This window comes from Pyrgilauda ruficollis, unplaced genomic scaffold, assembly GCF_017590135.1.
Source record: "Pyrgilauda ruficollis isolate IOZ18807 unplaced genomic scaffold, ASM1759013v1 scaffold824, whole genome shotgun sequence".
NCBI lineage: Eukaryota > Metazoa > Chordata > Aves > Passeriformes > Passeridae > Pyrgilauda > Pyrgilauda ruficollis.
The window spans coordinates 1-15,004 of NW_024530200.1; the positions used below are offsets into that span (position 1 = coordinate 1).

Sequence of the window (15,004 nt, forward strand, 5' to 3'; positions counted from 1 at the left end):
TCCCAAATCCCCCCTGGAGATCCCAAATCCCCCCAGCAGATCCCAAATCCCCTTGATGGGTACACGTGGGGACAGTCAGGACATCTTTGGGGACAGTCTGGACATCTTTGGGGACAGTTTAGGTACATGTGGGGACAGTCAGGACATTTTTGGGGACAGTCAGGACACCTTTAGGGACAGTCTGGGTACACTCTGGGTACACGTGGGGACAGTCAGGACATTTTTGGGGACAGTCAGGACACCTTTGGGGACAGTCTGGGGCACCCATAGGAACAATCGTGTCCCTGGGGGGACAGGCTGGGTCACTCAAGGGGACAATCGAGGCACCCATGGGGACACTCAGGCCACCCATGGGGCCATCTGTGTCACTCGTGGGGACACTCAGGACACCAGGGAGGTTGGCTGGTCACCTTTGGGGACAGCCAGGCCCTCTGTGGGGACAGCCAGGACACGCACAGGGGTGCCCAGGGCGCCCATGGGCAGGGCTGGGACCGCCGTGGGGACAGCGGGGGCAGCCGCAGGGACAGGGGTGACCCCGTTGGGGACAGGGGTGTCGCCGTTGGGGACAGGCGTGTCCCCAGCTCACCCAGCAGTGCATGAACTGCGAGAAGCTGGAGTCGAAGGTGCGCTGGTGGGCGCCGATGAGGAGCGCGATCAGCTCCTGCTGCTCGGCCGTCAGTCCCTCCTGTCCCTGCTGTCCCCCGGGCTGTCCCCGCTGTCCCCCGGGCTGTCCCCGCTGTCCCCGCAGCTCCCGCCGCCGCCTCAGCGCCTCCTCGGACATGATCACTGCCACCCCGGCCCCGTGTCACCGCTGTCACTGCCGCCACAGGCGGGCACAGCGGGGACAGCGATCGGGGACACCCCAGCGGGTCCCCGCTGTCCCCTCTGTGCCACACTCCCTGCTGCCACCTCTGTCCCCTCCCCTGCCACCCCGCCCAGGCCGCTTCTCCCTGTCCCTTGTGCCCTGCGTGTCCCCTTCTCCCCGCCCGTGTCCCCCGTCCCTGTCCCCGCTGTCCCCGTGCCACGTCCCCTGTGTCCCCCGTGCCCTCCCCCGCCACGTCCCCCTTGTCCCCTGCAGGTCCTCCCTCTGCTGTGCCCCGTGTCCCCCCGGCTGTCCCCCGTGTCACTCACTGTCCCTCCTCATGCCCACGTCGAGGCACTTCTGGAGGCGACACGCCTGGCACTGTCGCCGCTTGGCCTTGGTGACAGGGCAGCGCCGCGCCAGGGGACACGTGAAGCGGACACCTTTGATGATGGAGCGCCTGCGGGGACACGGGGACCGCCACCGTGGGCTGGGGACACTGCCACAGCGGGCTGGGGACACTGCCACTGCCACTGCCACTGCCACCGCGGGCTGGGGACACGGGGACTGCCACAGCGCGCCGGGGACACGGGCAGTGCCACCGCGACAGTATCCCTGGCTGTCCCCGCAGTGTTCCCACAGTGTCCCCGGCTGTCCCCACGCTGTCCCCGCAGTGTCCCCGCAGTATCCCTGGCTGTCCCCGCAGTGTTCCCACAGTGTCCCCGGCTGTCCCCACGCTGTCCCCGCAGTGTCCCCGCAGTATCCCTGGCTGTCCCCGCAGTGTCCCCGCAGTCCCCGGCTGTCCCCGCGCTGTCCCCGCGCTGTCCCCACCTGAAGAAGCCCTTGCAGCCCTCGCAGCTCATGACGTGGAAGTGGTACCCGTTGGCCCTGTCCCCGCACACGGCGCACACTTTGTCCCCGTCGGGCTCCGTGTCCCCAGGGGGGTCCCGGGGGCTTCGCTCCGTGCCCGGGGGGCTCGGCAGGGACACGGCTGGGGACAGGGCGACAGCGGGGGTGACGCACAGTCGCCACCACCACCGGTCCCGTCCCCTCGAGGCCACGGTGTCGCCCTGTCCCGCGACGCTGTCACCCGCGTGAAGCCGCCCGTCCCCGCCACCCGCGGTGCCACCGCCCGCGTGTCCCCGCCGGTCCCGGTCGGTCCCCTCCTGTCCCCGCGTGTCCCCGATGGGGACAAAGTGACCCCGCTGGTCCCTGAATGTCCCCGCTGGTCCTCGCGTGTCCCGCCAGCCCCCGTGCGTTCCCTCCGGTCCCCGCGTGTCCCCTCCTGTCCCCGAGTGTCCTCTCCGGTCCCCTGTGGTCCCCGCGGGTCCCCGTGGCTGGCGGTACCTGAGCCGGTGTCCCCCGGTGCTGTCGGTGAGGGGACATCGGGTCCCCGAGTGTCCCCGGCTGTCCCCGCGTGTCGCTGGCGGTCTCCGTGTGTCCCCTCCATTCCCTGTGTGTCCCCTGCTGTCCCCTGTGTGTCCCCTCCCGGGTGTCCCCGCGTGTCGCCGGCGGTCCCAGGAAGGGCCGCGTGGAGTTTGAACCTTGAACTTGGGGCTGCGACAGGCGGGGACAGAGCGCGGGGCGGAGGGGACACAGGGGACAGGTGGCACCTGGGGTGGCACCTGGGGCGGGACGAGCGGGGACAGCGGGGACACAGGGACAGGCGGGGGACAGCCAGGCACGGAGGGGACAGCCAGGATGTCACAGCCGCGTGCTGAGGGTGGCACCGCGTGCCACACGCTGCCAGCAGCAGAGCCCAGAGGGGACACGGTGGTGGCCGTCCTGCCACCGCTGTCCCCACAGGAATGTCACTGTCGCCATCCCGGGACCCCCGCGCAGCGCCTGTGCCCTGTCCCCAGGTGTCACCGCCACCAGGAGGGTGGCACTCGGGGGGCTCACGGTCACCCCGGTGCCCACACACTCCCCTGTGTCCCCTCGTGTCCCCTGTCCTACCCCTCCATGTCCCCCACGTCCCCAGTGTCCCCCAGGTCCTCAAATCCCCAATGCCCCCAATGTCCCCAATGTCGCCCAGGTCCCCAAAGTCCCCAGTGTCCCCCAAATCCCCAATGTCGCCAGTGTCTCCCCATGTCCCCATGTCCCCAAAGTCCCCAATGTCCCCCAAATCCCCAATGTCTCCAGTGTCCCCAATGTCCCCAATGTCCCCCATTGTCCCCATGTCCCCAGTGTCCCCCCCATGTCCCCAGTGTCCCCCCCATGTCCCCAGTGTCCCCACGTGTGTGTCGCTCCTGGAGCGGGGGGGGGAAGCCACGCTTGTGGGCGTGTCCCTTATCGACCCGCCCCCGCTCCCCATTGGCTGCTCGCGGCTGTCACTCAAACCCCGCCCCTATAAGAGCGGCGGCGGCAGCGCCGGTCCCGCACTCGGCAGCGGCGGCAGCGGGCGGGATGAGCGAGGTGGGGACAGCGGGGACAGCGGGGACACCGGGGACACCGGGGGCAGCGGGGACACCGGGGGGTGCGGGGGGCACCGGAACACACCTTAAAGGGGAATGTGCCCCTTGTCCCGTGGCTTTCAGCACCGGGGAGGGGGCGCTGCGGGGACCCCGGGGACAGTTTGGGGACACCGAACCACCGGTGTCACCTCCCCTGTCCCCCCCGGGCCCTCCTCTCTTCTCAGCGCAGCCCCCGTGAGCCCCACGCTGGCTGGAGGTTGTGGGGACCCCCGGGGACAATGGGGGGGCCTTGGGGACAATGGGGGGGCCCCGGGCACAATGGGGGGGCCCCGGGGACAATGGGGGGGCCCTGGGGACAGCGGAGCCCCTGTGTCACCCCCCGGGTCCCCTCTCTCCGCAGCGCAGCCCCCATGCCCCCCCCTCCGCGGCGGAGGCCCCCGGTGGGCAGCAGCAAGGTGAGGACCCCTGCTGTCCCCGCTGTCCCCAGGGTCCCCTCATTGTCCCTTGCCGGGGGTGGCACCTGGGTGCGTTTGGGGACATGCTCTGTCCTTCCCCGTCCCCTCGGAGGTGTCGCGGTGTCCCCCTGGGAGGGGTCGTGGTGTCCCGTGTCCCCCGGGGGGTGGCAGAGTGTCCCCCTGGGTGTCCCCATGGTCAATCCAGGGGTGCCGGGCTGTCCCGTGTCCCCAAGGGGGTGGCAGGGTGTCCCCCTGGGTGTCCCCATGGTCAATCTGGGAGTGCCAGGCTGTCCCTTGTCCCCAAGGATTGGTGGCAGGGTGTCCCTCTGGATGTCCCCAGGGTGAGTCTGGGAGTGCCGGGCTGTCCCGTGTCCCCAGGGTTGGTGGCAGGGTGTCCCCCTAAGTGTCCCCCTGGGTGTCCCTGCGGTGAATCCGGCGGTCCCCAAGCGTGTCCCCGTGCCGTGTGTCCCCCCCACCCCGGCAGTCAAGGCTGACCCCAAGAAGGAGGAAGAGGAGGAGGAGGAGGAGATCGACATCGACCTGAGCGCGCCCGAGACGGAGCGCGCGGCTCTCGCCATCCAGGGCCGCTTCCGCCGCTCCCGGCAGCGCAAGGAGCCGCCGCGGCCCTGAGGGGTCCCGGGACCCCCGACCCCCGTGGGGACCCCCGCGAGCAGCTCCGGGGGGGGGCTCGGCCCTTCCCTGCCCCGAGCCGGGACCGCGAGTGACACTGGGGGGGGTCTGGGGGGGACACAGCCGGCAGGGGAGGTGGCCCTCGGGAGAGGGGGAGGCGGGGACCCCCCTGGGACGCCCCCGTTTTCCTGAGACCCCCCCGTTTTCCATGGGGCCTCCCCCCCCGTTTTCCATGAGAATCCTCCATTTCCCTGTCCCGTGGTGGCGTTGGGGGCACGCCGGGGGGGGGGACACGACGGTGTCCCCCGGGTCGGGGTGGGGACGGGTCCCGCTGCAGCCCCCAGCCCAGAAAATCGGGGCTCCCCATCCTCCTGTCACTGTCACCGCCCCCTCCCCACCTTTCTGTCACTGTCACCGTCCCCTCCTGTCACTGTCCCCTGTCCCCTCTCCCCCCCCCAACCCGAAGGGCTTTTGCCCCTCGCAAAGAATAAAGTGTGAGGAAGAGGAGGCTGCGCGGGGGCTTCGGGGGAATTTGGGGAGGGGTCCCCACTGGGAGGGACCCCCGCGTCTCCCTTCTTTGGTGGGACCCCTAAATCAGCGGGGGGTCCCTGGGCTGTCCCTCCTGGGGGGGACAGGGGTGACCCCAGGTGTGTGTGGGGGGGGTCTCCCATCTGGGATTTGAAGAATTTCCAGGGAAATTCCCGGGATTTTCTCACCCGCTGCGGCCCCAAAAGGGTTTGGGGGGGGTTAAATCAGGGAGATTTGGGGGGTTCGCAGCCGGATTTTGGGGGGTTCGCAGTGAGGTTTTTGGGGGGGTTCACGGGAGGATTTCGGGGGGCTTCACAGCCGGATTTTGGGGCAGTTCGCAGCCGGATTTGAGGGGTTGACAGGAGGATTTGGGGGGGATTCGCAGCCAGATTTGGGGGCGCCAGCAGCCGGGTTTTCAGTGTTCACAGCCCGGTTTTCGGAGGGGGTTTGCAGCCGGATTTTGGGGGGTCCACAGCCGGGTTTTGGGGGTTCGCAGCCTAATTTTGGGGGAGTTTGCAGGCGGATTTAGAGGGGGTTCATAGCCCGGTTTTCGGGGGAGGTTTGCAGCCGGCTTTTGGGTGTTCACAGCCTAATTTTTGAGGGGGTTCGCAGCCGGGTTTTGGGGGGTTCGCAGCCGGTTTTGGGGGGCTCGGGGGGTTCGAGGGGCCCGGGAATGCCGCGGTCCGGTGCAGAAATAGCTCCTTGGAAAGAAAAACAGCGGCGGCGGCCGCGGGGCAGGGCCCAGGGGACACGGCGGGGTCGGGCTGCGCAGACTTATTAGGGAAAGGACAACGGCACCGGGGGGGCTCCGGGGGGGCTCCGGCCCGGTTCCCGCGCTGCTCCGTGCCCCAAGTGCCCCCCCAGGCCCGGGCGGGGGTCTTTCCCCCCCCCCTCCACTCCCAGCCTGGGAGGACAATGGCCCCTGGGTTAATTACAGCGAGCTTTAATTAGCGGCGGGCGGCGGGGAGGTGGCACTGAGGTGGTGGCATCGGGGACAGCCCCTCCTGGTTGAGAGGGGACTCTGGGGTGCCACCAGGTCACCGTCCAAGTGTCACCTCCCCGCTGAGGTGGGGATGAGCTCAGACACCCCCAACCCCGGAGGGGGACAGTGACAGTGACAGTGACAGTGCCAGTGCCAGGCGGGAGGGGACACGGACCTCCCGGAGATGTCAGTTTTATTAATGGCACCACGGGGACAGGGAGGGGACAGGGACAGGGACAGGGGGTACAAAACGCGTCCGGGGGCACGGGCGGCTCCCCCAGCCCGGCCGCAGCCTCGCCCCCTCCACGGGGCTCCGGCCGGTTTGGTTACGGGGCGCGGGGGTTAATGGGGGGACAGGAGGGGACAAAGGGGACAAAGGGGCGGGGGCCACCCTGCGACGTCATTTGGGGTCGGTCGCGGGGAGAGACGAGAAAACGGCCAGAAAAGGAGCGAAATTGGGGGCACAGAAACCCCCCCGAGTTCGGGGAGGGGACACGCGGCGGGGACACGGCCCCGCGGGGACCCCGCAGGTCCCCGGGGAGGGGGGACCGACCCCAAATCCGCCGGGATTTTGTCTTCCGAAAGAGAAATTCCGCCCGGGGCTGGGCAGGGAGCGACCGTGGGGGGGCCGGGGGGGACCCGCGGTTGTCCCCAGCGCTGTCCTCAAGGCCGGGGGACCCGAGGCGAGGACCACACCCCGCTCCTCGCCGGGTCCCGAGCCCGGAGGGGCCGCGGCCGGGGCCGGGGGGGCGGTCAGGAGCCCCCCGAGTTGGGTTTGATGATGCTCAGCAGGGCGCTCTTGAGGCTGCCCCGGCTCGGGGAGCGGGCGGCGGGCGGGGGCGCGGCCTGGGGCTCCCCCCGCAGCTCCATCTCGATGGTCATGATGACTTTGGGGGGCCGGGAGTCCCCCTCGGCCCCGGCCGCCCCCGGGGGTCCCTCCCTGCCCGCTAACCGCTATTTCCTATCCTTGCGCGAGTCGCCCTTGGCTTTCTTGGCGCTGCGGCCGTGGTCCAGCATGGCGTAGAGCACGGGAGCCTGCGGGGACAGGGGGGCTTCACCCGCCGCCCCCGGGGGGTCTAGGGACCGGGGGGAGCGGGGGGACAGCCCGCCGAGCCCCCCGCCCCGCTCGGCGCTCACCTGCCGGCTGCGCTTGGAGCCGTCCTTGCCCGAGCGCTGCAGCTTCCCCTTCTCCATGGCGCTGGGGTGGGGGGGAACGGAAAGAGGGGCTGGGGGCGGCGGGACTGCCCCCCCGGGACCCCCGGTGTGGGGGAAAGAGGGGCTGGGGGCGGCGGGACTGCCCCCCCGGGACCCCCGGTGTGGGGGAAAGAGGGGCTGGGGGCGGCGGGACTGCCCCCCCGGGACCCCCGGTGTGGGGGAAAGAGGGGCTGGGGACGGCGGGACCGCATCCCCGGTGGTCCCGGTTTGGGGAGGGGTCGCGGTTTGAGGGAGGAGTCGCGGTTTGGGGAGGGTCCCGGTTTGGGGAGGGGTCCCAGTTTGGGGACAGTCCCGATTTGGGGAGGGGTCGTGGCTCGGTGCAGCGGAATTGCAGCCCCCGGTGATCCCGATTTGAGGAGGGGGTCCCGATTTGGGGACGGTCCCGGTGTGGGGGAGGATCCCGGTTTGGGGAGGGGTCCCGATTTCGGTGAGGGTCCCGGTTTGGGGAGGGGTCGCGGTTTGGGGGAGGGTCCCGTTTGGGGAGGGGTCCCGATGTGGGGCCAGTCCTGGTTTGGGGGAGGGGTCCCGGTTTGGGGAAGGGGTCCCGGTTTGGGGAGAGGTCCCGGTTTGGGGGAGGGTCCCGGTTTGGGGAGGGGTCCCGATTTGGGGAGGGGTCCCGCTCACCTCAGCCGCCGCTGCAGAGCCGCCTGGCGCCGCCGCCAGCAGTAGCGCGTGCCGTAGGCCAGGGCCACCAGCACGGCCACCAGGAGCAGCGCCCCGCCGATGACAGAGCCCAGCACGACACCGTAGCGGGGTGGCACTGCGGGGACAGTGGCACCGTGTCACCCCCACCAGTAGAGATCAGGGAGGTGACACCGGCCCCGTGTCACTGCCACCAGCGGAGGTGACAGCAGAGCCGTGTCACCGCCACCAGTGGGGTGATCAGGGAGGTGACACCGGGCCCGTGTCACTCCATCAGCTGGGATCAGGGAGGTGACACCAGGCCAGTGTCACCTCCAGCAGTGCAAGTGCCACCAGCGCCGTGTCCCCGCCAGCAGCAGGCTCTGGAAGGTGACAGCAGGGTCCGGGAGGTGACACCAGCCCCGTGTCATCCCCATCAGGGGGATCGGGGAGGTGACACCAGCCCGGTGTCCGTGCCACCAGCAGCCTCCGGGCGGTGCCAGCAGCCCGGTGTCCCCGCCCTGCCACCAGCAGGGTCGGGAGGTGACAACAGCCTGGTGTCACCGCCAGCAGCAGGGATCAGGGAGGTGACAGAGGGGTCTGGGAGGTGACACCAGCCCCGTGTCATCCCCATCAGGGGGATCGGGGAGGTGACACCAGCCCGGTGTCCGTGCCACCAGCAGCCTCCGGGCGGTGCCAGCAGCCCGGTGTCCCCGCCCTGCCACCAGCAGGGTCGGGAGGTGACAACAGCCTGGTGTCACCGCCAGCAGCAGGGATCAGGGAGGTGACAGAGGGGTCTGGACCGGGGGGCACTCCGGGGAGGGTGGCACTGCGGGGACAGTGGCACCGTGTCACCCCCCGGCAGTGGGGGGCACTGCGGGGACAGTGGCACTGCGGGGACAGTGGCACCGTGTCACCCCCACCAGCAGAGATCAGGGAGGTGACACCGGCCCCGTGTCACTGCCACCAGCGGAGGTGACAGCAGAGCCGTGTCACCGCCACCAGTGGGGTGATCAGGGAGGTGACACCGGGCCCGTGTCACTCCATCAGCTGGGATCAGGGAGGTGACACCAGGCCAGTGTCACCTCCAGCAGTGCAAGTGCCACCAGCGCCGTGTCCCCGCCAGCAGCAGGCTCTGGAAGGTGACAGCAGGGTCCGGGAGGTGACACCAGCCCCGTGTCATGTGCCACCAGCAGCCTCCGGGCGGTGCCAGCAGCCCGGTGTCCCCGCCCTGCCACCAGCAGGGTCGGGAGGTGACAACAGCCTGGTGTCACCGCCAGCAGCAGGGATCAGGGAGGTGACAGAGGGGTCTGGGAGGTGACACCAGCCCCGTGTCATCCCCATCAGGGGGATCGGGGAGGTGACACCAGCCCGGTGTCCCTGACAGCAGCGGGCTCCGGGAGGTGACAGCGAGCTCGGGGAGGTGACAGCGGGTCCGGGGAGGTGACAGCGGGCTCCGGGAGGTGACAGGGGTCCCGGCAGGTGACGGAGGGCTCTGGGAGGTGCCAGCGGCCCCGGGAGTTGCCAGCGGCCCCGGGAGGTGACAGCGGGCTCTGGGAGGTGACAGGGGGCTCTGAGAGGTGACAGCAGGTCCCGGGAGGTGACAGCGGGCTCTGGGAGGTGACAGCGGGCCCGGGGAGGTGCCAGCGGGCTCCGGGATGTGACAGGGGTCCCGGGAGGTGCCAGCGGCCCCGGGAGGTGACAGCGGGATCTGGGAGGTGACAGCGGCCCGGGGAGGTGCCAGCCGTGTCGCGCACCTTTCTCCAGCACGTAGAGCGTGACCTGCGAGGACTTGCCCACGATGTCGGGCGGGTTCTTGACGTCGCACGTGAAGGTGCCATTGTCGCTGGGCTCCAGGCTGTGGATGACGATGGAGCCGTCGCGGCGCCGCGGGTTCCCCGCCCACTCCATGCGCTCCTTGAATGTCCCCACGTCGTCGATGTAGGGCTGGCCCTTGGCGTAGTGGAAGATCTACGGCGGTGACAGCGACACCGCGGTCACAGCCGGCCGAGGGTGGGCGGTGACAGAGGGGACAGCGGTGGGAAGGGGGGTTGGAGGTGCTCGTGGTGTCCCCAAGGTGCCGCTGCGGGGGAGGGTGACACCGGCAGGGACGGGGCTGGTGGGCACTGGGACACGGGGACACTTCAGTGTCACCACGGTGTCACCCGCAGGGACGGAGCTGGTGGGTACTGGGACACGGGGACACTTCAGTGTCACCACAGTGTCACCTGCAGGGACGGAGCTGGTGGGCACTGGGACACGGGGACACTGCGGGGACACCCCGGTGCCACCACAGTGTGAGGGGACACGGCGTCACCTCAAGGGACGCTCTGTCCTGTGGGGCTGGCGCTGAGACCCAGCGGGCACTGGGGACACCTTGGGGACACCACAGTGCCACCACAGGGCGAGGGGACACCGCTGGAGCTGGAACCCAAGGGGCGACAGGGCTGGGGACACCTTGGGGACGCCCCAGTGCCACCACCGTGTCACCCTCAGTGCAGGCTCTGTCGCGCTGCCGCTGGGACGAGGCGACACCGGGGCTGGGGGCGCGGCGGGGACAGGACGGGGACACTGGGGACGGCTTGGGGACACCGCGGGGACAATGGGGACACTGACGGAGATGCTGTCGCGGGAGCCGTCGGCCTGGAAGTGCCAGGTGATGGAAATGTCCTCCGAGATCCACTCGCTGGACCAGAAGCTGCAGGACAGGGTGACACGCGAGCCCACGGTGCCATAGAGCTCGCGCGGCGTGTACACGTGGATTGGGGACACCGGCGACACTCCTGGCGACACAGAGCCGTCAGCGCTGTCCCCGAGCTGCCACCAAAGGCGAGGCTTGCGAGGGGACAGCGGTGGCGCTGCTGTCCCCAGGGGTGGCACGGAGGGGACAGTGTCCCGGTGCCCGGTGACACGGGCGGGGCTGGCGCCCAGCGGCCGGGGGAGGTGACAATGGGACACTCTGTGCGCGCCGGTGACACCAGCAGGGCTGGGTGTGGCACCTCCGCCCCTGTCCCCAAGGAGGTGACAGCTCTGGGACCCTCCTTGCAGCCACCCAGAGCCCCTCCCCCGTCCTGTCCCCAAGGAGGTGACAAGTGCCACAGCTCGGTGACACCATCAGGGCTGGGTGTGGCACCCCCTCAATCTGTCCCCAGGGAGGTGACAACGACCAGGACTGTCCCGACAGCCACCTGCACCTGTCCCCAGGTTGGTGACAGCTCTGGGACCCTCCTGGCTGCCACCCGCCCGCGTCCCCACCGGTGCTCGGAGCTGGGGCAGCGCGGGGGGGTTTGGGGGGAAAAGCTGCACAGAGAGGATTGCTCGGGGGGATAACGGGATCGATAACGGGATCGATAATCGATCACCGGTTATCGATCCCAGCACCGATCCCAGTACCGATATCAATACCGATATCAGTACCGATCACCGCTTATCGATCACCGGTTATCGGTCCCAGTACCGATCTCAGTACCGATCCCAGTACCGATACCAGTACCGATATCAATACCGATATCAGTACCGATCGCCGGTTATCGATCACCGGTTATCGATCCCAGTACCGATATCAATACCGATATCAGTACCGATCGCCGGTTATCGATCACCGGTTATCGATCCCAGCACCGATCCCAGTACCGATATCAATACCGATACCAGTACCGATCACCGCTTATCGATCCCCGGTTATCGATCCCAGCACCGATCCCGCCCGGGACCGGAAGTGCGTCACGGCCACTTCCGGCGCGGCGGCTCCAAGATGGCGGCGCTGGCTCTGAGGTGACTCCGCGGGCCCGGGACAGGCCCGGGACAGGCGGGGGGACCCTGGGGACACCGGGAGGGCACTGCGGGGACAGCGGGGGCGGCCTGAGGCGATTTCTCCGTTCCGACGCGGGACCCGCGGGGCTGGGCCAGCCCCGAACCGCAGCGCGTCCCCTCCGTGTCCCTTCCGTGTCCCCTCGGTGTCCCCTCAGTGTCACCCCCGTGTCACCCTCTGTGTTCCATTATTTTCTAATTTTTTCCCCGTTTTTTCTCATTTTTTCCCATTTTTTCCTCATTTTTTCCCCATTTTTTCTCTCTTTCCCAGGGGTTTGGGGCGGCGCTGCCTCCTCCACCCTCTGTGTTCCATCATTTCTCGTTTTTTCTCATTTTTTTCCTATTTTTTTCTAATTTTTTTCCCCATTTTTTCTCTCTTTCCCAGGGGTTTGGGGCGGCGCTGCCTCCTGGCCCGGCTGGGGCCCGGCCCCGCCCTGCACCAGTGAGGGACTGTCTCTCTTTTCCAGGGGTTTGGGGCGGCGCTGCCTCCTGGCCCGGCTGGGGCCCGGCCCCGCCCTGCACCAGTGAGGGACTGGGATGGACTGGGATGGACTGGGATAAACTGGGATGGACTGGGGGGGACTGGGATAAACTGGGATGGACTGGGATGGACTGGGATGGACTGGGATGGACTGGGATGGACTGGGATAAACTGGGATGGACTGGGATGGACTGAGATAAACTGGGATTAACTGGGATGGGACTGGGATGGGAGTGGGAATGGACTGTGATGGGACTGGGATGGACTGGGACTGGGATGGACTGGGCTGGGATTTGGGGGCTTTGGGGGGGGGTTTGTGAGTTTTCAAGGAGTTGTTTTGGGGTTTAGGGTTTTTGGGGTGGGTTTAGAAAACTTCCCCAAAAACATACAGGAAACCCCAAAACTGCCCCAAAAACACCCCAGAACAGACAGAGAACCCTGAAACCAGCCAGGTAACCCCAAAATCTCCACAAAATCACCCAAAATTCCCCCAAAACAGCCAGAGAACCCCAAAATCACCCCCAAACCACCCTAAACCCATTCAACCTGCCCCTAAAACAGCCTTAATCACCCCAAAACCATCCCAAATCACCCCAAAAACTGCCCAAACCACTCCAAAACTACCCCAAAATAGTCCAAACCACCCTGAAAACAGCCAGGCAACCCCAAAATCCCCCTAGAGACTCCCCAAAGCAGCCCAGGAACCCCAAATTCACCCCAAATTCACCCGGGCACCCCAAAATCAGCCCAAAAATCACCCCTGGGAACCCCGAATTCACTCCAGGCCACCTCAAAATCCCCCAAATTCACCCCAGGACCCCCCAGAATCCCCCAAATCCCGCTGCCCTGGGTTTTGGGGTGACCCCAGCCCCGTTTCTGTTGCAGGTGGTCTCTGCCCATGGCCATGTCCATCAGCCACCGCGGCACCGGCGTCGCCCTCAGCCTGGGTGGGTGGCACTGGGGACACTGGGGACACCCTGGGGACACCCTGGGGACACCCCTGCGTTCCCACAGCTGGGGGGTTTGCTGGCAATCCTCTGCTCTGCCTTCTTCAGCCCCACAAAATTCCTTAAAATCCCCCCAAAATCCCCCCAAAATCCCTCCCAAATCCCTCCCAAATTCCCCTTAAAATTCCCCCCAAATCCCTCCCAAATTCCCCCCAAAATCTCCCCCAAATCCCTCCCAAATTCCCCTTAAAATTCCCCCAAAATCCCTCCCAAATTACCCCCAAAATCCCCCCCCAAAATTCCCCCATCCTGTTTCTCCACCCAGATTTCCCATCCCCATTTTTTCCATCCCAATTTTCCCATCCCCGTTTTTTCCATCCCAATTTTCCATCCCCATTTTTTCCATCCCAATTTTCCATCCCCATTTTTTCCATCCCAATTTTCCATCCCCATTTTTTCCATCCCAATTTTCCATCCCCATTTTTTCCATCCCAATTTTCCATCCCCATTTTTTCCATCCCAATTTTCCATCCCCATTTTTTCCATCCCAATTTTCCATCCCCATTTTTTCCATCCCAATTTTCCATCCCCATTTTTTCCATCCCAATTTTCCATCCCCATTTTTTCCATCCCAATTTTCCATCCCCATTTTTTCCATCCCAATTTTCCATCCCCATTTTTTCCATCCCAATTTTCCATCCCCATTTTTTCCATCCCAATTTTCCATCCCCATTTTTTCCATCCCAATTTTCCATCCCCATTTTTTCCATCCCAATTTTCCATCCCCATTTTTTCCATCCCAATTTTCCATCCCCATTTTTTCCATCCCAATTTTCCATCCCCATTTTTTCCATCCCAATTTTCCATCCCCATTTTTTCCATCCCAATTTTCCATCCCCATTTTTTCCATCCCAATTTTCCATCCCCATTTTTTCCATCCCAATTTTCCATCCCCATTTTTTCCATCCCAATTTTCCATCCCCATTTTTTCCATCCCAATTTTCCATCCCCATTTTTTCCATCCCAATTTTCCATCCCCATTTTTTCCATCCCAATTTTCCATCCCCATTTTTTCCATCCCAATTTTCCATCCCCATTTTTTCCATCCCAATTTTCCATCCCCATTTTTTCCATCCCAATTTTCCATCCCCATTTTTTCCATCCCAATTTTCCATCCCCATTTTTTCCATCCCAATTTTCCATCCCCATTTTTTCCATCCCAATTTTCCATCCCCATTTTTTCCATCCCAATTTTCCATCCCCATTTTTTCCATCCCAATTTTCCATCCCCATTTTTTCCATCCCAATTTTCCATCCCCATTTTTTCCATCCCAATTTTCCATCCCCATTTTTTCCATCCCAATTTTCCATCCCCATTTTTTCCATCCCAATTTTCCATCCCCATTTTTTCCATCCCAATTTTCCATCCCCATTTTTTCCATCCCAATTTTCCATCCCCATTTTTTCCATCCCAATTTTCCATCCCCATTTTTTCCATCCCAATTTTCCATCCCCATTTTTTCCATCCCAATTTTCCATCCCCATTTTTTCCATCCCAATTTTCCATCCCCATTTTTTCCATCCCAATTTTCCATCCCCATTTTTTCCATCCCAATTTTCCATCCCCATTTTTTCCATCCCAATTTTCCATCCCCATTTTTTCCATCCCAATTTTCCATCCCCATTTTTTCCATCCCAATTTTCCATCCCCATTTTTTCCATCCCAATTTTCCATCCCCATTTTTTCCATCCCAATTTTCCATCCCCATCCCGTTTCTGTTGCAGGTGGTCTCTGCCCATGGCCATGTCCATCAGCCACCGCGGCACCGGCGTCGCCCTCAGCCTGGGTGGGTGGCACTGGGGACACTGGGGACACCCTGGGGACACCCTGGGGACACCCCTGCGTTCCCACAGCTGGGGGGTTTGCTGGCAATCCTCTGCTCTGCCTTCTTCAGCCCCACAAAATTCCTTAAAATCCCCCCAAAATCCCCCCAAAATTCCTCCCAAATTCCCCTTAAAATTCTCCCCAAATCCCTCCCAAATTCCCCCCAAAATCTCCCCCAAATCCCTCCCAAATTCCCCTTAAAATTCCCCCCAAATCCCTCCCAAATTCCCCCCA

At 64.7% G+C, this 15,004-nt stretch overlaps 2 protein-coding genes across 2 annotated transcripts; both read right to left on the reverse strand.

The window, feature by feature from the left end:
* Nucleotides 1-228: 228 nt before the first annotated feature.
* On the reverse strand, nt 229-2,824 carry LOC121364413 (nuclear receptor subfamily 1 group I member 2-like). Its single transcript, XM_041487662.1, has 4 exons — nt 2,150-2,824; nt 1,634-1,793; nt 1,132-1,262; nt 229-786 (listed from the first exon to the last, which is right to left on the reverse strand). Exons 1-4 carry the CDS (start codon nt 2,250-2,252, stop codon nt 407-409), a joined length of 774 nt encoding a protein of 257 aa, XP_041343596.1. The 5' UTR covers nt 2,253-2,824; the 3' UTR covers nt 229-406.
* Nucleotides 2,825-6,141: 3,317 nt separating this feature from the next.
* Nucleotides 6,142-10,749, reverse strand: LOC121364412 (myelin protein P0-like; the record flags this gene model as incomplete). The annotated part of the gene is made up of 5 exons (XM_041487661.1): nt 6,142-6,846; nt 6,949-7,009; nt 7,651-7,786; nt 9,405-9,618; nt 10,264-10,749. Coding segments are annotated over 5 exons (978 nt in total), but the record flags the coding sequence as incomplete, so codon positions are not given.
* Between the last annotated feature and the right edge of the window lie 4,255 nt (nt 10,750-15,004).

What these genes read in the sequence shown, in the direction of transcription:
- LOC121364413 (XM_041487662.1), bottom strand. Translation starts at nt 2,252, where the DNA reads ATGGAGGGGACACACGGAGACCGCCAGCGACACGCGGGGACAGCCGGG. An exon ending in ACCGGGGGACACCGGCTCAG is followed by an intron (nt 1,794 to 2,149) that starts GTACCGCCAGCC and finishes CCCTGTCCCCAG; the next exon opens with CCGTGTCCCTGCCGAGCCCC. An exon ending in GGCTGCAAGGGCTTCTTCAG is followed by an intron (nt 1,263 to 1,633) that starts GTGGGGACAGCG and finishes GTGTCCCCGCAG; the next exon opens with GCGCTCCATCATCAAAGGTG.